This window comes from Hippichthys cyanospilos, chromosome 17 (genome assembly GCF_059441005.1).
Source record: "Hippichthys cyanospilos isolate Australia breed blue-spotted pipefish chromosome 17, RoL_Hcya_1.0, whole genome shotgun sequence".
Classification (NCBI taxonomy): domain Eukaryota; kingdom Metazoa; phylum Chordata; class Actinopteri; order Syngnathiformes; family Syngnathidae; genus Hippichthys; species Hippichthys cyanospilos.
This window is the reverse complement of record NC_142385.1, coordinates 8896098-8919964: the sequence shown is the minus strand read 5'-3', so window position 1 is coordinate 8919964 and position 23867 is coordinate 8896098. Positions and strand designations below refer to the sequence as shown.

Sequence of the window (23867 nt, the reverse complement as noted above, 5' to 3'; positions counted from 1 at the left end):
CAAAATCTAGTCCAGGTTCGATAGTTCAACAATATATCAATATATGTTTTTTTTGTTTTTGTTTTTTTTGTTTTTTGTAGAGCAATACTGTCCCAACCTTAAACCTAGGGTGGGTATTGTATTCATATTACCCCCTTTAAGCACCCAAATAGCAATATTGCACCAACGTTTACAGTATCCCTTTATTTTTAACCATTTACAAGCTACAACACTTTTGAAAACAAAATATATTATTGAAAAAACTCCTGGGTCTACAGGGTTAAATTAGCTGCGTTAAACACCGCTTTACCCTGTTCACATTGTGAAGCTCAATTTGAACACTACACTATATACACGCACTATAGTATGCATATTAAAGATATTATTGTTGTTTATATATTTCCAATTACATGGTGGATTTGGACATTCCCAATTTTTAGGAATTGATTAATGGCTTAGAGATATAAAACTGGCCATTGTCCTATGCTGAGAATTTGGGGCTCTCGACTGAAAATATTCTTAGATTCCTTTAATGCCATATAAAAGCAGATGGATTGTCATTCATTTAATTCAAAATATTTTTTTTTAACATGATATTGACCATAACAGAACCTGTGTCATACAAATACATTTTTACATTGTCATTTGGGTAAAAAAAAAAAAAAAAAAAAAAGTCCTCTTTTTTTTAACAGTGTTCTAGAAATTAAACTGATTTATCACTACAATTATTGATATAGTAATTAAATATTAACTCAATCATTGCGAGTAGTTTACAGGCCCTTTTTGTTAGTTGCAAGCCGAGTTCAGAGTTACTGCCTATGTTGCAGTATATGCTGTTTATTCTGCAGTATTACGCAATGTATAAGGGGTTTCAGTCCACCCACAATGTAACACTGTTGTCTGTTGTCTTCAGTCTGTTGTTGAGTGTGTGCCCACAAAGTTCCCTCAGAGGTCCATTGTCTGGTTTCCCTAATGACTATGCCATAAAAGACATAACTCATTTGAAGAGGAATAATGCTGGTGCAGTTTTCGAGGATTTCACAAGCTGTTGCGGCCTATAAAAGTTTCAATTTGTGTCTGACTCTTTATATATTTTGGGGAAAACAAATTAACACAGCAATGCTAGAAAACAAGGCTCAGGGTTGCTGAAAATCTTAGGTGTTTTTTTTTTTTCTTAAGTGTTTTATCACATCAGCATTTGTAAACATTGAGGTGAGAATGTTGGTGAAACTCTGGGAAAATGACTCGTCTTCATTGGACAGATTTGTGAGTCGCACATAGTTTGCAGGTAGTGATAATTACTTGAGATTGCGTTGGGAAATTCTGCAATTTTCTCTCGCAGTGTCCTTTGGGACGCAAGTATTACGCCACAAGATTTCACATTTAAACCATGCATAAAAAAATGCCATTGTTTGTTTTGTTTCACTACAGTGGATCAGGCAAATGGAAAACAGACGAATGGAAAAGTCTGACACCATAAAATAGAAGTTAAAAAAACAGCTTGTAATTAAATGTGTATAGTAGGTTAATCTAAAATCACTTGAGACAAAAATAATCCAAATTAGGTCAAAAATTGATTTACCCAACATTTGGGATTAATTAATATGAAAAGTTGGCTTGTGCCACTTTTGGCCCATTTTTTTTTAACAATATTTTTGATATGTAAAACTATTTACATATGTATATATCTGTAAACTATTGAAGCAAAAATAACCCAAATTGGGTCTAACAGGTGAGTACCCCTTTGATCCATTTTTTTTTCGCCTACTTTTGACCCAATTCGTTATTTTTGACCCAGCTTTTTTTTTTTTTGGTTTAAATTTGATGAACGCGTTCTGTTATTATCAGGGTGGAGTGACTGCAACTCCGTGTTTTTCCTCTAAGGACATGAATGGACATCCAGTGAGTTTAGCTACAACCAGTTTCTTTGGTTTATTTAAGCCATGTTGGGTTGATCCTGTCTAGACCCCATTGGAATCAATTTTGACCCTGTTTTAGAGTGTTTATTTAGTGAACACTCAATCAAGATCAAAGCCATTGGCCATGCATTTTTCTTCGTTTGTGTAAGAACACAATTGGATTTGCATGTGGTGATTTAGTAAATATTTGTATTTAAATGAACGGTGTTCCTCTATTTAATGATTTATTATTATTTGATTTAAGTCTTTTAGTAGCTACTCTATTGGGGTAAAAATATTGGTATGTGAATCAGTTAAAAAGTCAGGTGTTAAGATGGACATCTGAGGGTTTTTTTTTTGTCCTTGACAGTGTTGATTTCCTCTCATCAATCTTGTCACAAAATGATTTCATTTTTCTTATGAATGCATTTTTCACTCTTTTCTATTTTTTTCTAGTCTTATTGTGACCTTGCCTCCCGTTTTGCCCTCTCCTCCTCCCTCCCACTCCTTCCATCCCAAACCCTCGTCCAGGAACCGGGCCCTGCCAAGGTGACGGTAACCAGCAGCAGCAGCAGTGGAAGTAGTGGAGGAGGAGGCGGCGGAGGAGGAGGCAGCATCCCGTGCCTGCCCAGCAGCATCGCCGGCGCCGAGCGCATCCCCATGAGCCGGGCCACTTTGTGGCAGGAGGAGAACCGCTGGAGCCGGGCCACCATCCCCTGTAGCCGCAGCGCCTCCTGTCTCAGTCAGCTCGGCCAGAGCCAACCGGATGCCGCGATCACGACTCAAGATGGTAAACATGTCCTAGTGGTACTCAAACTGAGGTCACTGGACTCCCAAGGGTGTGCCTGCTGCAACTTGGTCCAAAAAAATAATTTTATATTAAAGAGAAACTTAACAATCTTAAGCAATCAGAAATTGTTATTTTGCTTGTAATAATTAGATGATGTATATTTGTTATTGTAACCACTGTTTTTTTCTTCCCCAAAATAAGCTGTTTTGCTAAATTGTATAGCATTTATGGGTACACTTTGATAGTTCAAATTTTCCCCAGTAAGAGCTACCTTGACTCAAAACGTTTGAGAGCCACCTGCACATGACACGCTGATAGCTGGTAGTGTTTGATCAGTAGAGAAACGCAGAACTATATGTACTGGAATTCCAGATGGCGGCTCGATCAGCACCGGACGCAAAGTAAGAGTGGAGAGCGGTTACTTTTCCCTGGAGAAGACCAAATCGGAGCCCTCTCCAAAAGCGGCGCCGCATTCCCAACCGCCGCAGCCGCCCCAGCAACTCCCCCTGTCCTCGTCAACATCCTCCTGTTGCCTAGGAGCTCCCAGTCCCAGGTACAATTCTGAACCCGAATCCCAAATTTCCCCCTACCCCCCCTCCCCAGGAACCCTGGCGTCCCCTAGCTACTCCACCATCAGCTCCTCCCAGAGCTCACTGGACTCCGAACCCAGTGGCGCTACGCCCACCTGGGAGGGCCACCAGGGTGGGGGTGGAGTCAGCGGCGCCGGCGAGAATAGCGGCGGAGGTAGAGCGGGCCGCTCGGGCAGGCAGTACGCGGCGCTGTCGGACGTGCCGCGAGCTCGCCGGATGACCTACCGCGAAGCTTTTCACACGGAGAAAAAGCGACAAGAGCTGAGAGCGCGCACGCGGAGTCCTGGACGGGAAGAGGTGGCCCGGCTCTTTGGGGAGGAGCGCAGGTGAGTGCATGCAAGAGCTTGCCGCCTTTTATCACAAATATGGGACAATGAACCTAATCGATCATTAAAGACACTGTGAAGTAAATTTTGAGGTTTCGAAATGTATCCTCCTAGGAGACAGTGTTATCTGTAGATGTCCGCAGCAGCGGACATTTTGTTTTTGGGATCTTTCTGTTGACACATTGGAGCTACCCCACTCAGTAGCCAACATCCTGGCCTTTTCAATCATGTCTTTGGCTGAGAATACAATTAACTTTGCTGTCTTGCTGAGACTAAGTGGACACAACAGTGGACGCGAATGTATAGGCTGGCTCTCAGGAGGACATTATACTTATTTGATATTTAGACAATAATATATATGTGATGAGACTGAACTATTATAGGAATTACTATTACTGTTAAAATTCCAGAAACATATTTTTATGGTTCATACATTCAATCCAGATACTTTTTTTTTTTTTTTTTGGCTAAAGCAGGGTTTAAAATGGCCAGTAAATTAAGAACTAAGAAATTGATTAAATAAGTCCTAGGCATTTTGATTACGTTGTCACCGAGTACTGAAGTAATCAATTATCTTTGGTTCTAAAGTACCTAATCAATTATTTTTGTGTACGAGAATATAATATAATATGAGAGTACAATATTAATTGATCACCTGTGTGCATAAAACTAATGCACAAAAATAATTGATCACTTTAGAACTCATTACTGAAAGTAATTGATTACGCTTGTACTTAATAAGTACAGAGGAATTGATTAGTTTTGGAATCAGTCACAATAACTTTTGCAATCATTACTTTTGTATTTTAGCATTAAGTACCGAAGTAATTGATTACTTTAGTAATTTAGAGCTCAGTTCAAAAGTAATTAATTACTACGTATTACCCAACTTGGTTACTTCAATATTTAAAGCAGTGCTTCTCAAATAGGGGGGCACCCTGGGAGCCTAAAAAGTACCTACAAAAATGGACTATTTTAAATGAATTACGTTCATATCTGATTTGTTATTTTAGTACTTCATTAATTAGATAATCCTTAATACACTAACCATTTTACACCCTTTTTTAGTCAAACACTTGAGAAAAAAATATTTTATGTATATAAATAATTACCTGAGATTGAATGAGGAAAGAAAAATGAGAGTAATAATTTTTCAAAGCGTTCAAATTGCGCTTTCATCGGTTGGTTATCACTGAATGGTATCATTTTAGTAAAGTAAGTTTATCCAGGGCCGCTGTCCTGTTACTGACAAGGGGTGTTTGGCGCACATGTTACTTTCTTTGCTGTGGCCTCTTTCCCTCTTTGCTGCCTTTGCTAGACGGTTTTGTCGTTTTGATCTTTTCCAGGGGCAACCCCTCCACCTCTTGTCCCAATGCTGTTCCCTGCTGGTCATCGTTGATTCCTGCTTTCTCTCATTTCATCTCTTCTCTGCCTGGGAGCACACAACAAAACACCCTCATTTTGAATAACACATGCTTATGCTACTGTCAACACATTTTTTTGGGGTGCTACATTGGTTTCCTCTTTTTACTGACGCAACATTAGCCGATTTTCAGCGCTTTCAGGTAATTGCGCTGGAAGTCGGCGTTGCTGCTACTCCTGCGAATCAACCATCCGAGACATTTCATTTTCTTTTAAATTTAGCTGCAGCGTAGAATTTAACAATGTGCCCTTTGTAGGTTCATCTCTTGAGACACCACGTTAAGTTGCACATTTCTTGTTTTATGGGCGCAAATTTTAACAAAGGTGCTGCACTGATTCTTTTTTCTTTTATTTGCATGTTAGTCAAACAACAAATAAGAAATCTGTATATATTTTTGGCCTTTTTCTCATTTTCCTCATCAGAGAAATGATCTTTCTCTGCCGCAGACGTTCGCAAGTCATCGACCGATTCGAGGAGAGTCCAAATGTGGAGCGAATGGACACAAGCAGCTCCGGCGAGCTGCCAGCAAATGTCAACAATGCGCAGCGACAAGGACGTAGCGAGAGGCGTTATCTGGCCAACAAACACGTACGAAAAAGTTTTTTTTTTCTTTTTTTTTGAGTGCTTTATCTACTCCAGGTATTTAGTTATTTATTGCAGGGTTTTATACAGGTCATTCTAAATCTAAAAAATAGCTTGAAATGCATCTAAGTGATTGAAATAAAAAAAAGTTATACGTATTCAGTGTCGAGGCGATGCTAGGGGATGCGCGGATGACCCCAGGGAAAAGGATTTGTTATTGCCATGTGAAGTGTAGTTGTGATAGATAATAATAATAATAAACAAGGATTGGCATTTTCGGGGCTTTGATGCATTTTCACTTAGACAAACCTTTAACCTGTATAAATGCTGTAAAAAAGCAGTTAACTGTTGTTGAAAAATTTATATTGCTTTTTCCTTTTGTCAAAGTTAAAAAGCATACACGTTTTGGTATACTTATACACTTTTTATAGATAATCTTATTTGGGGCGCGAAATGTGTCCTCTTTCCTGGAGGGGTTGCAAAATATAATTGAGAGGCACTGCCTTAAATAGTAATGTGATATAAAAAAAATGTTGACAGCAATTTCAAGTTACAGTCCCCGCACAGTTAGACAATGAGGGCACCACAGCACCACCTGGCGCTTCAGATGTGCAATTACACTACACAGCGCAAAATCAAAGCCAGTTTTCCCTAGAATGCCAACGCATCATTTGAGAAGGACTGATCTACTCACTGAGAGCTCATTTTAAAGGTTTTTTTTTTTTTTATGCGTGTGTGTTATTATAGGACATGTCGTCATTGGATGCGGGGAAGGACTGCTCGGTTCCGGATTTTTCCAACTCCACTTTTGCAAATTTAAGAAGAGCCAAATCCCTTGACCGCAGAGTCACAGAGTCCTCAATGACCGTGAGTGTTCACACATGCTTGACAGAAAGCATACATTTTACATGACTTGAGTCATCTAGATCCCCTTCTCTCATTTGTCTTGCTTGCTTTCCACTCTGCACCTACAGTATATTTGAATAGAGAAAATGGAAGGCTTATGGTACAGTGATGAGTAGCAAATGACAAATGACTACAGAATTTAAAAAAAAAAAAAAAGACTGCACATTTCTTCCTTTCAAGACTGTTAAATGGCCTGTTTGGCATATTTTTTGGAATCCCGGAGCGGTGGTGAAGGACAAGGTGATCGATCGGAATGACATCTTTGAATGATCATGTGTCAAAATATACCAAATATAGACCAAAATATACGGTAACTTTTTGCAACAATTTAATTATTTTGGCATTTGAATGGTAAACATGGTAGTTATATTTATTGCATTCACACCCAAAAATGGATTTATATGTTACAGATTGCAGAGCTTCAATATATCTATGTTCTGATAGCATGACTTTTTTCTGTTACATATAAATTTGCAACATAATTCCTTCATCATTTAGGATTACATATGGTAGTTATAATAAACCCATTCAATCCCAAACGTATTTATACGTCGTCACAAAATCCAGACAAGCTTCTGTCAATCAACCAAAATGTGTTTATTTATTAATATGTATTTGTGGTTACTTAGTTTTTGGAATAATATGATGAAGGGGTGTCTGACAATAGCACAAGCTCGGCCTGGACAATAAATGAAATTAGTTTGTCATTTTAACAATCAACCCTTTGAGACTTTTGAAAAATTGAGTGGCAGAGCTGATTTAAATCGGTACACATTATTGTTGTCTGAACATTTTTCACGGGATGTATTTGGGAATAAATTCAACCTTGATATCAATCAATCAATCACATTTTATTTGTATAGCCCTAAATCACCGAAGTCTCAATGTTTGTTAGGTTTATTGCGTCAATTAAAATCGTAATGTGCAGAATGACTGGAATTTTTTTATTTTATTTTATGAACTTTTTGCCCAACTCGACTTGTATATTATACCCTGAAAGAAGATTCAGGACCCAAAAATTTCAAAGACTTTTTTTTTTTTTTTAATTCCCTTGTGGGATATTACCGTAGCTGCTTACTCCTTTCAAACTATCAACACACGTGTAAAAGTATCCTTTACTCCCCCAAATGGGATTAAAGTGTTGACCGGCAAGCTGCTTAAGGCTGCAAAGGTGTCTTCGCGAGTCAGCCGCTGACCCCAGACCTGCGCCCTGCCTTCGCCGCGGTCGCTCCCTGCGATTTAGCCGCAGCTGCCAGCCAGCCAACCCCACCCACACCCTCCGAGCGCCGCCGCCACCGCTCCTGCCGTTTTATAAATAGCCGACACGGTGGCAGTTACAGTCCAGCGTCGGGTCCCCCCCGGTGTAGAGGGAGCCTAGCGGATTGTCAACACATGAAGTGAGGGCAGCTAGGCGTCGCCATGACTCTCTGCCAGACGGTGACTCCGCACCTGATGAAGCTAAACAAAAACAAGGTAGCTTAGAGCGCGCCGGGGCCTCGTTCGGATGCGTCGATTTTAGCTGCAAACGTTCGGCTAAAGCGATAACACGTTAAGCTATCTTAAATTCAGGCAAGGGACTTCTGTGACAACAGAATTAGAAGGTACTGATTGATGAAGTCTTTTTCTTCTCTAATAGCCTGATCTGCTGAACTTCAAAAAAGGATGGATGACCAAGTTGTATGAAGATGGAATGGTAATCATCATTATGTCATTTCTCTGTTACCCGCTCAAGTGGAATAACTCTGTCCCGACTGCTTCTAGTGGAAGAAGCACTGGTTTGTTCTCACAGATCAGAGCCTGCGCTACTACAAGGACTCCATAGCCGAAGAGGTGAGAAGTCTTTAAAAGTCTCGGTTACTTGTTATCATGCGGTGAATTTGTGTTGTCGTCCCGCCAGGCTTCGGAGGTGGACGGCGAGATCGATCTTTCCACGTGTTATGACGTCAAGGAGTTCCCCGTCCAGAGGAATTACGGCTTCCAAATCCTGGTGAGTGTCGATTGACGACATCGATTTGCGTCGCGTCATTTATCGCCGGTAAGGATTTGAAGGAAGCCGTTGCGGACTGGCTGTCCGCTGCCGGTCTATAAACAGCTTTTAGACGCCATGTGCTGCAACTTAAGGTATCAGGTTTTGCTGTTTCTCTTTTCGAAGTGATTCTTTGTCTGTCATGACGGATGTCACTTGACTTGTCGTCTCGCTGTGACATCACAGGCTAATTCTGCCGCGCTCGACATTTTAAGCTCTGGACGCATAACATATGATGTAATGAAGTGTCCGGGTTTTCTTTCATTTTATATGATGGGGATTCTCATCCGTTTCCCTGTGAAATTGTTTTTTTTTTTTCAACCAAGTAGTCCCTTAACAATGCAAAGTATTTTTGAATGAAAAAAATAAATCATTCACACCGATCTGATCGGTCGGTATTTGGCTTGTTTTTAATGCAAAATTGATGATTGGCTATCAAGAAAATCCAGCTTGTTTTCGGTGTTTTTGTAATGTATAAAATGAGCAGTCGCACTAGTGCATAGAAAACAAAACATTCAACATGTAATTCGCGGAACCGATCGATGACATCATTGATTGCTCGGCAGATAATGACATAGCCCAGGGGTGACCAAGTCCGGTTCTCCAGAGCCACAATTCGGCCGCCAACCAACAGAACTCATTCAAATGATCAAAGATCAGGGATTTTAACTTTATTGCGTCTATTGTTTCTGTGAAGTTGTTCTATGTTAAATTCTAACATTTTGTAACAACATGGCAAAAATTCTATATTTTATAAATATTATATAAATACTTGGTGTATAAACACTATAAAAGTAGATGCAGTAAATGATAAGTTATTTAAATAGACACATTGCCCCATCTGGCTAATCGTCTACATGATCGTTTTTTTTGTTTTTTTTTAATTCATTGAAAAGTCTAAAGTAAAGTCTAGCAAATATTATACATTTTTGGTGATAACCAATAAAACAACAGTATATGCAATAAATAAAAAGGCTATTTATTGCCTCATCTTGTGAGCGGTTTTTGGATATTTTATACACGCTGATCGGTGATCGTGGATTGGTCCCAAAAGTGATTGTGTAAAATCCAGATGAAATGACTTAAAACAACATTTGTAATGGTTTCTCAACACATGTATTTTATTCAACAATTGCAGACGATCGATCTGTTTTGTTTTCTTATGTTTTTCTCTCGACTCATTTTCCAGAAACTTGCGTCACTAACGACGATGTAAATCTATATAAAACTAAATCAAGGAATAGCACACAATGTTGTGTAAAGAAGTAACTAACAACATTTGGCAATACGCTAATTTATGTTCCAGTTAATTTGCTCTTATCCTGAAAATGAAAAATGTAACGCTCTTGTCACAACATTAAAAGCTTAAATTAGATTTGCTGATACCTCGCCAAAACCCCGTTAAAAATTCCTACACCCCTGAAGTGCCCCCATTTAAGCAGCACTGCTATATGAGAACAGTAGCAATAAAGGCATTCTCTTTTGTTTATATTCGCTTTAATTATCTTCCATGGCTATTTTTTGGCGTATGTCAGAAATAGAGTAGTCAAGGGGATCTTCATGTCTTTGGCGGAGAACAACATGGGTTTGATGTCAAGAAATTAATAACTCCAGTATTTATATCCACAATTCCTTCTCACACACATTGAGGCTGCACTGTAGAATGCAGCCTGACAGTTCACATGTGAATGAATGGATTGAAATGCATTGCGACCTCACAGAGGATCAAGAATATATGCTTGTCTGTATTGTTAGGATATTTAGTAACATCTGTTGTTTTTAATGTTAAAATAAAGTTTTCAACGACATATTTTTTAGCCATTCTATGGCGGTTCCCATTTTGAGTTGTTTTTAAGCTCGTGGACTTTAAGGCAAACTTATGTAGTTGGTTCTTTTAATTACACACTTGTTTCTTATATCTCAGGGCGCTATTACATGGCTATATTAAAAATGGGCCGATAGTGATTATCATTGAATTATTTCTACTGCATGCGCAGAGCTGAGAAATGACACCTCTGCGTATGAGTTTTATGAAGCGGACATACAGTTCATGCTGCATTCTGTCAACAAATTAAATTATTACCATGAAGTTATTTCGCACTACTAAAAATAGTCGGACGCCTATACAAATGGTTTAGTTGGACAGAAGCCTGGGGCGTTCGCTTAAGGTCGTGTTGATTGTCTTGATAATAGTCCTTAGAATCGTATTAAAAGTAATTATAGGACCGTGGGCTTGGGGGATAGAGTGTCTATGTCACTACTTAAGAGATTACTTATTGACCCCTTGTTCAACCTCCCAAGTTAATGAAAATTTGAATGAAAGTGAGCCAAGTACGATGCATTACTGGGTTATTCTGACTCAACCCTTGTGGCGTTATGTTACAAGTTATGGAAATTCCTTAGATTTTTTATTTTTATGATATCATAAAAGAATCAATGAGGAAAAACACTAGGGACCTGAAATTTCCAGCAGATGAATAAAACATAACATTTCAAAATGCAACGATTCTGACATTTTTGTGTGATTGCAGCTGAACATGAGAGTTTTTGTGTACAAAAATAACCATTTTCCAAATTTTGGACAACAGAAAACCATTATAATTACAATTTTTGGGATGCATTTTAATAGCATTTATGACATTGATTTTCCTGTGATTTTTGCAACATTATGTTGAGCGGTGGTCAAACTATGTCAACAAACAGAGGATTCTTTGTTGACTTGTGTTTCACCTAAAGCCAGTCTGTGGCGGTAGAGACCAGTTAATGGCTAAGTCTTAAAGTGTAATCATCACATCACAGACTACAAAAACAGACCAAACCATTTTTCAATTTTTTGTGGGCGTTAATAAATTGAACCTACATATGTATGAATAGAACTAATGCCACTGAACAATCTGAGCGGTTGAAGGGAAAAAAAATCATAAATAACTTCAATTATTACACCTTTAAAAGCATTTACAAAATTAGGGAAAAAAATACAATATGTATAGTTTGCAAAGTGTGCGCACAAGGGTTAATATGTAAAAAAAAAATATTGATCTAGCTTAGCTCAGTTTATTACATTGAATGGAATGTAGTTTGCATCACCTACCTATATTCCACGGAGTTTAAAGTGCGTTACTTTCTGGTCACTCAGTTGTAAACAATGTCTATTGTGTTGTCAGTGCAAAGAAGGCGCGTGCACCCTGTCAGCCATGACCTCCGGAATCCGCCGCAACTGGATCCAGGCCATCATGAAGAACGCCCACCCAACCGTCGCCCCCGATGTCACTCGGTAAGAAGCCAGAGCCCAGTCAAAACCTTTCTCACCTACTTGAGCTTAATCCTTCTCTCCTCCTTACCCTCTCTTTCCTTCCTCCTCCCGCAACCGGTGTTTACAACCTACTTCCAGGAAAAACATCTCACTGAAACTATCCGTTTTGAAGCCCAGGTTGGAAAACTTGTGTGTTAAATATCGCCGTCCTGTCGTCCTCGAAAAAGTGATGTCATTGCCCCGCAATGTCCGCCCCCGGCGTGTTTGTCGTCCTGCCCTGTCATGTGACGTTTGAGTCATGTCTCCTTGTCAGTTTGGGCAGCCAAGTCAACAAAGTCTATCAGCGGCAACTAACTCGGAATGAAGATGTAAACTTTAATGTATGTCATGTAAAGCATGCCGGTATGATCTCAGATGACATGTTGATATACATTCCCTGACTTGCATCAACGAAATCGCAGCCCACTCGCCCCTCCAAGGTGTGGTATTTTTGGCATTTCTGCATAGACACACGCTCACCTCGGGCACCTCATTATTGAGCGTCGCTTTTTCTCTGCCCCACCCGCACTGAGCAGACCCAAAGCCTCAACGCGACGCGATGGAAGTATATCAGTCGCTTATGTCACTTTTTCAAAAGTGTCCCGCCCGTCAACGCCAAAGATGGCAACCCATCCAGTTTAACTGCAAATACATTCTTCACGCTTGAGCCGCCGTATAAATGGCATTAACATAGCGGCAGAGGGAAGGCGTCTGCCATCAGGCTTATTTTAGCTTATGTGTGTAAACACCAAAGCTGCTTTCGGTTCAACGCGTTCGGTTGTGCGCCTTACAAGTGTTTGCGTTTTGGTTAACTAGGCCTGTTTCTTAAAAAACACAATTGAATGATTTGCCGAGTGTTTCCTTTTGATCACTGCAGCTAATTTTAACAAATTTTAATAATCAGTTGATAATTTTGGCAATTGACAGAAAAATTCAAGTTTTAATGAGACACAGAAAGATTTTGTCTTTTCAGGGCTGATTAATATTAGTGATGGAAGCTGAAAACTGATGTTTGGAGCTAATATCCAAATCATTTCAGTCAAACATATTGGTGCTAAATATGAATAAATAATTAATTTTTTTCTTCATTTATTTCAGCAAAACGTTTATTTTTAATATAAAATCTATATTGTAAAATAAAATAAAATAAAAAAAAAATTGTGAGAGTCATTAGCATGCATTAACAGTCCAAACATTAAATTCCAGATACTTAAGTATTAAATCAATACATAATTACATTAAGCACATTACATTCCTGATACTTAAGTATCTGGGATTGAATGTCCGGACTCTTAAAAAGCGTGAAAATACATCCCTGGCATTGAATGAGTTAACATTGGTCATCAGTTTTTTGTTTTGCCTAATTTTTCTTTTTTTTTGTCTAATGCGGATATTTGTCAAAAGGCAGTGGTAAATCAGTCTAGCCGATAATTCATCCATCTGAAGTTGTAATTTCCATCCTTTTATTAAAAAAAAACAACAAAAAAACGGGGCATTCTAATTGAAGGTGCTTTTTTCCTGATAACTGGTCTGGCCTCTAACATGCCAGAAAATCACAAAAAAAATTCATTTATATTTTAGCCTAAATAAAAGCAGATGTTTGTAAATGTCTTATTTTCATTTAATGATAACCAGCCTGATTTCATAGAAGACTTGATACATCTGAGAATATGTACTGTCAAGAGACTGAACGTCTGAGGATTTAAGTGTTGCATCGCTAATGGAAATAAATGGCCAAAGTCTTATTTGTATTATTCTTATTTTTTTTAGATCTGTCCCTGAGGAGAAAATAAAAACCCAAGTGCTGCTAGAGCCGTGTCAAGGGGTCAAGCCGGAACCAAGCCCCTGCCCCGAGCCGCCGATTCCCGATGGCCACAAGCAGCCGACGGGAAACGGGGCCGCCGCCTCTCCCTCGGAACCCCGCAAAAGCAGGGTTCGCGAGCGAAGGCGGGAGGGCCGCTCCAAAACCTTCGACTGGTCGGAGTTCAAAATGGAAAAGAACGTCAAGCCGGCCAAGGAGCGAGCGGACACCGTTGACCACGGCTCGACCCTTCCCGCTACAGTTTCCTCATCGTCGTCCTCTACCGTCTCTACCTCGGCCCCGCAAACCCCCCGCGTATCAGACGCCTGCCCCGCCTCCTCCTTGGAAGATAACATTCGGGGGGGCAACTCCATCCACGTGCCAAATACCGTTCTGGTCACATCCACGTTGAACACCATGTCTCCCGTGCAGCCGTCCTTACCCGAACGTCAAGAGCCGGGAAGAATGGAGGTGGACCACCCGCCGACTTCGCGCAACGTGGAGGAAGAGAAGTTTAGCCTGACGTCGGGCGTGAAGGAGGAGATTGAGCAACGCTGGCACCAGGTGGAGACCACGCCGCTGAGGGAAGAGAAGCAAGTGCCCATCAATACTTCTGCAGACAACAACGCCGCCGCTGACAGACTGCCTGCACACGAGCTCGCTGCTCTGCTCGACAAAGAGGTAGGAGCTGTCAATTTTACAAATGCAACTGTCAAAATATTGTTTAAAAAAATTGCTTTTCACATCCCAGAATGCATTTCCAGCACTGCATTTCTAAAATGGGGCTACAATTAGTGCTGGAGGTGTGTGAGATTTAAATCCCTGAGTGTCAATGGTCATACGGTCAAACTTTGCCATAAAATATATTCCATTTGCAAGTAGTTAGGAATGAACACATGGTGCTGTTTTGAACCTCTACCTGTTTTGACAAACTATTGTCATTTTTAGCCTAGTGTTTTTTTAATGCTTTTTGATGGATCGACGGACGGAAGACAGGATAGGATCCATCTATCAATGAACCAAATCGGGTCAAAATTGACACTCAGTTGAGTTTCTGTAGGTTGCAGCAAATCTAATTTTGTTGATGTTTTTTTAATACCATAACCGGAACAGTGTATTTTTCTGAGCAAATTATTTGAACTTCAAGCATTTTATTACTAAATTGTGTTATGGTGACTCCTTTGCAAAATATCATTTGCATTTATTTTGACAAGTTATAATACGGAATTTGTTGTCCTTAGTGATGCAATTTTTCAGCAGACAAGCCAGAAATAAAACCATTGTCATATTTAACACATTTATACTGTATTCGATTCATGTTGCCTTGTATGTTTGTTTTTTGTTTTTTTTTTCACTTTTTTAAACAAAATGAGATTAGGTTGTGTCCAAATTAGATAAATTAGATTTGCTTTGTTTTGAGTGGCAAGTAAATTGAATGACCAACAAAGTTCATGGTATAATTTTGTGGATATGAGATAATAGTATACATAGATGTTCATTAGATAATGACGCCAGTGTTACTTGTATGCAATGGTTAGAGTACATGAAGTAAAAGGTTAAAATAAACAAAACAATTGGTAAATATCGGCCATTTGGATTATTTTATATAAAAAAAATTCATCCATTTTATTTGTCAGTTTCTAGTTGCAATGAAACATATTAATTTCTGTTTTCAGTTGGGACAGAAGCAAAAAGAGCTGGACCAACTTCAGAGACAAAACAGTCTGTTAAAGGAGCAGCTGGAAGATGCGCTCGGAAGAGAACAAAGTGCCAGAGATGGCTACGTCCTGCAGGTAAGTGTTGTTCTCAACTTAAATGGGCAAATGTTAAGATTTGGGATTGCGATCCTTTTTTTTTCTCCTCAATTCGTACATGCAATGTAAACTTTATGGAATTCTACTAACTGGTGTGGGTTCTTATCTAAAGCTGATATGCATGCTCGTGGTTGTTTAGCATGTTTTATGAATGTTTTGTTACGGAGTTTCACATCTCCTGGGAAATAACTAATCTTGATATGCTTGGGATAAAAAACCTGATCAAAGAGGCCTTGCGCTGTGCTTTTTTTCCGCCCCATCTGCGCTATGTGTGTCAGTTTTGCATGTGTTTTGCTGGTCTTGTCGAGTGAATTTTTGGCCTAATGGCTCTTTTGGAATGAATGGCTTTGTGCTCATGCATACTAAACAATTGTTTTTTACTTATTTTTTTTATTTCCACATCACTGTTTCACTTTTTTTTTTTTTTTTTTTTTTTACAGTTTGGTCCACTATGGGGCTGCAAGGAAAGATTATTTCAAGAATCGATTAATCTTTGAATTATTTGGTATATTTCCATGTCTCTTTTCAAAAAGAGAACATTTCAAATTGACAGCGCAGAAAATAATTACTGGTTTGCGTCTGTAACGTCAGAAAATAGACTGAAATATTGATAAATATTTTGCCAAAGTGAAAGTAGTTATTTATTTTGAGTGACCACAAAGTTAAAACGTCTACATATTTGGATTATTCCAGATGTAGCGGACTATTTACTGGTGAGAGACTGAAATTCCAAAGATTTGGACAGTTTAAAATTAAACTAGGTCTCAAAATGGTAAATTGTTAAATATGGTTCTTGGTTAATTTGTTCGTTGATTATTTGTTGGTTAATCAATTAATCGTTGCAGCTCTTGTTCAGTACATGCATCACCACTTTTTTCACAGTCCATTTTAGTGTGCTCTTTTTTTTTTATCATACCACCTCTGAAAAAGCACAGTGGAAGCTTTGGAGAAAAAAAAATGTTGACACAAGATTGGTAAGAAGAAACTTGAGATGTGGTTCTCCGTATCAGACAGGTAAAGTGAGCCATTGCAACTAATCGAGCTTATTTCATCAATGTCTTTCAAGAGTGCGACCCCCCCTTCGTCCTCACCACACAAAGTGCCCTGGCAACACTTGCACAAGCTCAACAAAGACTTGCAGGGCGAATTAGAGTCCCAAAAGCGCAAGCAAGACCTCGCTCAACAACAGATTAAAACACTCAAAAGAAGCTACACCGAAGCCCAGACGGCCGTCGACCGCCACGAGTCCGACATACAAGCCCTGCACTCCAAACTGGCATCGGCGTTGGCTGAAATCTTAGCTAGCGAACAAGCTGTGGCCCGTATGCGCAACGAACTCAAGCTTGAGCAAGAGCGATCCAAGGAGCAAGACGAGGAACACGGACGAAGTGAAGCCACCTTAAGAGCCCAGCTGAAAGACAGCGAAACCAGACTTCGTGAGGTCGAGGCCAATCTTTTAGAAAGAAACCAGGCCCTTCGACACTTGGAGCACCAGCAGGCCCTCCAGCGAGACCACACGAGAGAGATCCAGAGGTTACAAGAAAGACTGCAAGAGGTGACTGCGCGGCTGGTCGCCACTGAAGAAGGTCAAGCGCTGAAGGAGGAACGGCTGAGAAAGGAGCAGCGTAGCACGCAAGAGCGTCACGAGAGGGAAAGGCAAAATCTGTGCAGGAGGATTTCCGAAGCAGAGACCACGCAGAAGGAAATGGAGGTCAGACTAATGGAGGCCGAGCAGCAGGTGGAGGCGTTGCTAAGAGGACGGCAGGGCTCAGAACATAGCGAGGAACTGCTCAACTTGCAGGAAGAACTGACCCAGAAGACCAACATGTTGGAGTCACTGAGGGAGAGTGTACGGAGACTCGAAGAAGAAAAGAGTCTGCTCACATGCCGTTGTCAGGAGCTCCTCAACCAAATTTCTGAGGCGGATCGGGAGGTCGGCAAGCTTCGCAATCGCCTTGAAACAGAAGAGGCCGATTACTGCTCTCTGGAAAACTCATACGAGAGGGCCACCCAAGAGTTCCAGAGAATAAGTCAGTTCCTCAGAGATAAAGAACAGGAGATACATCAGACCAAGCAAATGTACGAAAGGCTGATGGAATGCAAAGAAGAAGACTTGAAGGAGGCCCTTGTTAAAATGAGCGTCCTTGGCAACAGCTTGGAAGAAACGGAGCAGAAGCTACAAGCTAAGGAGGAGCTGCTCTGCCAAATGAGTCAGCGTCTGTTAGATCAAAATGAGCCTGATAGTGCTGAGCAAAATGTAAAAGCCAAGCTCGCGGCGGCAGAGAGCCGCATTGTCGAGCTTGAGCAGCACCTCAACGCGCTGCAACTGGGATATGCTGATCTACACTTGAGACGGAAACAAGACAAACAAGAAAGTCTTCCAACCTCATCATCTAAAAGTGAAGACTCTGCAAATAATGAGTCTCAAGCTAAGAAACCGAGAATCCGGTTTTCAAATATTCAATGCCAAAAATCCGACAACCTGGCCGACCTGGGTGATGGCCATACTTTTGATGATGTGGTACAAGAAGTTAATCGGAAAGACATTGATCTAGCAGAAGCACTTTCCTCCCCTGAGACCACTTTCCCGCACGCTAATGACTCTGAGAAGTTCATCTCCATTGTACATGCACTAGAAACAAAACTGCTGGCTACTGAGGAAAAGCTCAAAAACCTCACCAGAAATCTACAAGGACATTGTCCCACACAGGCTGAAGACTTGATCAAGAAAGATCCGACGGTGGTTGAAAACAAGCCGCTGGGGCGCGACAATGATATCAACGGTCCTTATGCCAAGGCGCTCGTTTGCGTGGAAACAAGTCGCGAGAAGGTCAAAGCTTTTTTGTCCGACTCTCACAATAACACCGATTCACAGCTTCACTCTTTGTCGGAGGTCGAAAATGAACTGTTCAACGCATCGGTGTACATCCGCCATGGACAGAAGACCTTGGAGGCACAATCACCATATGGTCTTCAAACATCAGAACCTTTAGACCAAGATGCAATCAATCTATTTGCTCAAACTCTCTCCTTTGAGGCGCTTGTTTTGAATAAAATGGCTTTGCTTGTCCAGACGTCCGAATCCGACCTTCTCCAAACGCTTACTGCCATTTGGAAAGATATCGAGAACATTAAAAGTGGTGACAAAGATTGTCTAGCAATAGTTTACGCCGATGTCTTGACCAGAAAGTTGATGTTAGAGGCCGCATTCTGGAAAGAATTAGAAAGGGAGGCGACCCCCTGTGACACTTCAAATGTTGCAAAATCCCAAGAGACCAGTGTTGATACAGACATAAATACATCAGATATATTTAATACCTTAATCAAAGCAGAACTTTCCTACTCCATTCAAAACCTTAAGCTTGACTATGAAGAGAAATTCCGACTCCTGAAAGGGGAACTGGCTGAAGCCCACCACAAGCTCCATCAAAGGGAAACGGCCTTGACCGCCATCATTGAAGCATCCAAGAGATCCGACTTGAAAAGCGTCATCAAAGAAGTCAAAACCACCTTCGGTTTCAGCAAACAAAAGTTAGCCGATATCTGCCCGCCCGAACTCGCGCCGTACACCGAAGAGATCGAACTGCAAGAGGCCCGGGACCTCGCCGACAAAATCATCGAGCGGCATTTGGCTGACAAAGTGCCGTGTTGTGGCGTTAACTCAGTTGAGTCCCTTCAAAGCGGAAGCTTGGCCGTTGAGCTTCAGCAACAGGCGGCGAAGCTCCGCAAGTACGCTCAAGAAATACAAAACACCGGGAACCATCCCGAACTGGCTAAAATGGTCAACGCACTCTTAGGCCCGCAGACGTCGCATATTTTCACTAGTACATCCCTTTGTATGCGGGAAGCTCTCATCCAGGCTCAGGTAGCTTACGTGGCGTGTAGATTGCGATCCGCACACGAACGCAACTTGGGTTGGTGTCACCAGACGCAGCAGAGGATGGACGAAATGGTGCGCCAGCACACCCGCAGCGTCAGGGCCATTCAGGAGAAGTACGAAACGTCCCTTCAGGACGAGCGTCACGACTTTGAGCAAACCCTGGCCAGCCTCCAGAAGGAGAATGGAACTCTCAAGGGTGAACTCGCCCAACGTTCAAACCAACTCTCCAAACAACTTGAGCAGCTGGCCCTCCTCGAGGAACATTTTCTCGTCCAAATCGAAGAACTGAAGCAGAAGCATCAGGAGGAGTTACGCATAGCGGAGGAAGACCGTACGGCAACGGAACTAGCACTCTTGGAAACTGCGACCGACAGTCAACAAAAGTTGAAGGATCTCCTGCTGGATGTGGACACCATGAAAGAGCAGCACGAGAATCAGGTGAAAAAACTGGAGGATGAGTTTGAGCAGAGGATCGCTCAACTTCAGCACATCTACGAAGATGAGTTTGTCAAGTTGCACTCCCGACACGGGGAAAACGTCCAAGAGCAACCAGTGAAGGATTCCGGGGCGGTCTCGTCGCCAATGGAAGAGGACGAGCGAGGCGGGGAGGCAGATGTACAGACCTTGTCCGATGGGGACGCCATGGAGCTTCTGAAGGACAGGATCCAGGAACTGGAGTCTCAGAAGAACAGCATGAGGGATGAGCTGGAGAACAAGCACCTAGACGTAGATGTGGCCAGCCTGAGGCTGAAATACCAGAGAGACTTTGAAAGTCTGAAGGTTTTTGCTTTTCCACTTTTACCCTATCAATCTTATTTATTTAAACTTAGATAGACAAACACAAACAATTTATTAGTGGAATTGGGAAATGGTGTGACTTATTAAGGTCTCGATACACCAATCTGATGTTGAAGTCACAGAATACGTACGTCGGATGTTGATGTACAATGTGAGAGTTTATTGTTAGAGAAAAAAAAACAAACAATAGTATGCATTGTTAACATTTTTATATCCAGCCACCCTAAAGTCACCCTTCCTGTTTGTTTGTTTTTTTTTTTTTTTACGTAATAGTGATTACCATTGCCGGTGGTATTTCATCGTTAGTTTCGCTTTCTGTATCTTGTGCTGTAATTTCCATCATTTCCAGTCGTATTAAGTTGACATCAGATTGGCATGTCTAGGCTTTTCAAAAAATAGCCATTATCTTTTATTATTGATCGTAGCACTGCAAACAACAACATTTAAATGCTGATTTATTGCCATCGACGGTTATAGTCGTTAAAGATTCTCTTTATCTATACTGGCATGAGTTCTTTTATTCTTAATTTTACAGCAGACCCAAATTTACAATATTAGGCATGTGCATAAATGTCACTTGACTTAAAGGGGGAGTCAAGTGAAAAATATTATGTTCTTTGCAGTCCCCGCTCGTCTAAACGTGACATTGTGATTAATATTGTATTTGTGGGGTATAAATTAAACTGCAAAATGAATGCATTTTTCATTATTAATGTTGTATTTCTGGAATAGGAATTAAACTGCAAAATGCCCCTTTTTTTAATATCTGGCGGCAGCCATTTTGCCTCTTGTTCTCGACTGAAAATGACGTCAACGTTGCTCATGTAATGCCCAATCAAGGCTCACCTGTTTTCTGAGTTTGTTCATGTGGCATTTACAAGCTGAGCCATGATTGGCTATTACTTGAGCAACTGTGATGTCATTTTCAGTTGACACTAGCAAAATGGCGAATGGATTTCGCTCAACAATTCATATTCCGCAAAGAGGGCCACATCAAACCTCATATTGTCAAGAAAATGTCTGACTTGATGCTTCAAGAAATTTGTCGCTCATACAAGTGTAGAAGGAAGCTAGCATACCAACTCTTCGATGACGGCCCGCTATCAAAATTGTCTCAAGTCAAATGTATATTTTGTTAAAAGGTCTTCCGCCATTTCCCACTTTCACGACTGAACTATTAATTTCTCGCCTGCGCTGTCTTGCCCCAACCTAATCTTCAACTAGCATAGCTGGGCTTGAGGTGTTTTGGTGCGCTTGCATGACTGCATTTAGCATGTACATCTAGTACAATTAGGATTGCTCAAAGACCCTTTATCATAAACTAAGCTTATCCGCATGTTTCTTATCGCCAGGCCACATGCGAGCGTGGCTTTGCGGCAATGGAGGAAACCCACCACAAGGTGGTGGAAGACCTCCAAAGGCAGCACCAGAGGGAGATTTCAAAACTCATGGAGGAACGAGAAAGGCTCCTGGCTGAGGAGACGGCTGCTACTATTGCTGGTACTTTTTTCACACCAGATCAGTATGAGGAAAAAGTCACCATAACTGCGATGCTAATTTATTGCTAATATGTTAGCCTTCTTTTGTGCTCCAAATTCAAAGTGTCTCACCTGTGCTTTCTGTAGCTATTGAAGCTATGAAGAATGCACACAAGGAGGAACTGGAGAAGAACCAGCGCTCCCAAATCAGCGGACTCAACTCTGATATTGACGAACTTCGATTGCAATACGAGTATGTTTTCTAGTAGCACGAGTGGGGGAAAAAAAAATCTAATTGGTTGTTAGCCCAATAGCACAATTGGCTACGTCGTTTTTCAGTGTTTTCAGGAACAACAAAACAGTCCCCGCTCCTTAATATTGTGATTTATGATAACATAAAATGTTTATTTTATTTGCCTCTGAGATATTTAGAATGCATGTTGCTGTTTTTTTGTTTTGTTTTTTAATTGCTTCTAACAACACCTTCAACTCAATGTGTGATGCTTTGCGGCCTGACAATTTATTCAAATTATTTTTAAAAAAATTCTAAAATTAAGCTTTTTTTTGGCCTATTTGAAAATGGTAATACACATTGCGTCAATGTTTTGGAGGAAAACCAAAAAAATTGAATCCACATAGGTGGTATTATTTTTACTAACGATTTAACTTTAATGATTGAGATTGTGACCAACAATTTATTTACTGTATGAATGAATAGGTGGAAGGATAAAAAACACATCCTACTAACTGACTGAAAATAAGCAGAGGTTGTTTTTTTTGTTGTTTTTCCATTTTGAAAATTTCATTTTACTATGTTGTGATTTCAATTTGAATTTGATTAAAATCATGCCTGCTTTCTTGTATTTTATTGTCCACTGGCAAAACCAATCTATAAACAGGTCACGCAGTTCAAATGTAAGTCAAGTCCGATGCGAAGCTAAGTTAAAGTCCCCAAATTGGGCGACCCAAGCCTCGACTCAAGTCGCGTGACCTGAATCCACCTCATAAAACGGGAACGCTCTCTGCCACAAACGCTTTCAACTTTTCCTGTCTAGGGAGGAGCTGCGGTCCATCCAGAGGGAGCTGGAGGTTTTGTCCGAGCAGTATTCCCAGAAGTGTCTGGAGAACGCCCACCTGGCTCAGGCCCTGGAGGCCGAGCGGCAGGCCCTCAGGCAGTGCCATCGAGAGAACCAGGAGCTCAACGCTCACAACCAGGTGCGAACCCCACGTACGCTCTGACGCGCTTTTCCTCTACCTTAACCCCGCGCACTTTTGACAGGAATTAAACAACCGCCTGAGTGCCGAAATCACACGGATGCGCTCGTGTTTTAGTGGGGAGACGGCACTGTCGCCTGTTACTCAAGGCAAAGACGTCTATGAACTGGAGGTATGTCGTAGCACCTTTTTTTTTTTTTTAAACGTCATCACGCCGCCACAACTTTCTTCTTCTCCGGTTATTGTGAAGGTGCTGCTTCGAATCAAGGAATCAGAGATTCAGTATCTTAAACAAGAAATCCACTCCTTGAAGGACGAGCTGCAGTCGGCGCTGAGGGTGAGTCTGTAAAAAGTGTAAAAGTGCACCTGTAAAACTTTGCCAATGTTTTATTACGCTAAGGCACATATTTTACATTCTGGAGCTAAAGCATTACTTCTTTTCAATTTCAGTAATCCAAGTTAAATTTCCCATCTATTTAAAAAATAATAATAAATGATAATTATAATAATAATAATGATAATAATAATAATAAATTGAGCAGTCAACAGTTATTTTTCACAAATGTGAAAGGCCGTTAGTTAGCTAGCAGGCCACGCAATATATTCCGAGTTACTTTTATCTTGTAAAGTGGGAAAAGTTCCATATTTAGCATGCAGCAATAGCTACCTAGCTAGCTACCTATTGTTGCATTTGAGTGCAGGATTACATACTAGTTAGCTAGCAAACAGCCTGTATGTTAGCTAGGTATCAAGCACAACTTGTAATTTATCAAGCAAGCACAACTCGTAATTTAGCTAGCTAGTTAACTAGGTAGCACAACCTGTAAGCTAGTTAGCTAGCTATTGCAGCGTTCAAAGAAGGTCGGAACTTGGACTTTCCCAACGTTTGGCAAGGGAAACTACTTGAACGCTGCCTTGAACGGCGAGGTGTGAAATGCTAAGTCAAGAGTTAAAAAAAAAAAAAAAAGAAAAGAAACAAGACCCTGACTTTGCCCACCGGCTTCAAGTTGACTTCACTTGACAATGACAAAATCAGCTTCTCATCAGAAAATATTTTCTTATTTGTGTA

At 40.8% G+C, this 23867-nt stretch overlaps 1 protein-coding gene across 4 annotated transcripts in view; it reads left to right on the top strand.

Moving 5' to 3' along the window:
* Positions 1-23867, top strand: part of mpripa (myosin phosphatase Rho interacting protein a) — a 52058-nt gene that overhangs the window by 24805 nt on the left and 3386 nt on the right. Inside the window, exons 6-22 of one of the 4 annotated variants that reach the window (XM_088438443.1) lie at positions 2409-2667; positions 3040-3583; positions 5453-5594; positions 6336-6455; positions 8131-8187; positions 8256-8324; positions 8392-8481; positions 11685-11794; positions 11912-11950; positions 13583-14294; positions 15290-15406; positions 16494-20087; positions 21458-21605; positions 21731-21836; positions 22639-22798; positions 22863-22970; positions 23049-23135. In XM_088438443.1, the coding sequence (XP_088294569.1) occupies positions 2409-2667; positions 3040-3583; positions 5453-5594; positions 6336-6455; positions 8131-8187; positions 8256-8324; positions 8392-8481; positions 11685-11794; positions 11912-11950; positions 13583-14294; positions 15290-15406; positions 16494-20087; positions 21458-21605; positions 21731-21836; positions 22639-22798; positions 22863-22970; positions 23049-23135 (6462 nt within the window). Of the gene's footprint in view, positions 1-2333; positions 2668-3039; positions 3584-5452; positions 5595-6335; positions 6456-8130; positions 8188-8255; positions 8325-8391; positions 8482-11684; positions 11795-11911; positions 11951-13582; positions 14295-15289; positions 15407-16493; positions 20088-21457; positions 21606-21730; positions 21837-22638; positions 22799-22862; positions 22971-23048; positions 23136-23867 lie in introns of all 4 variants that reach the window. The other 3 variants (XM_088438444.1, XM_088438440.1, XM_088438442.1) reach the window with 3 other exon arrangements.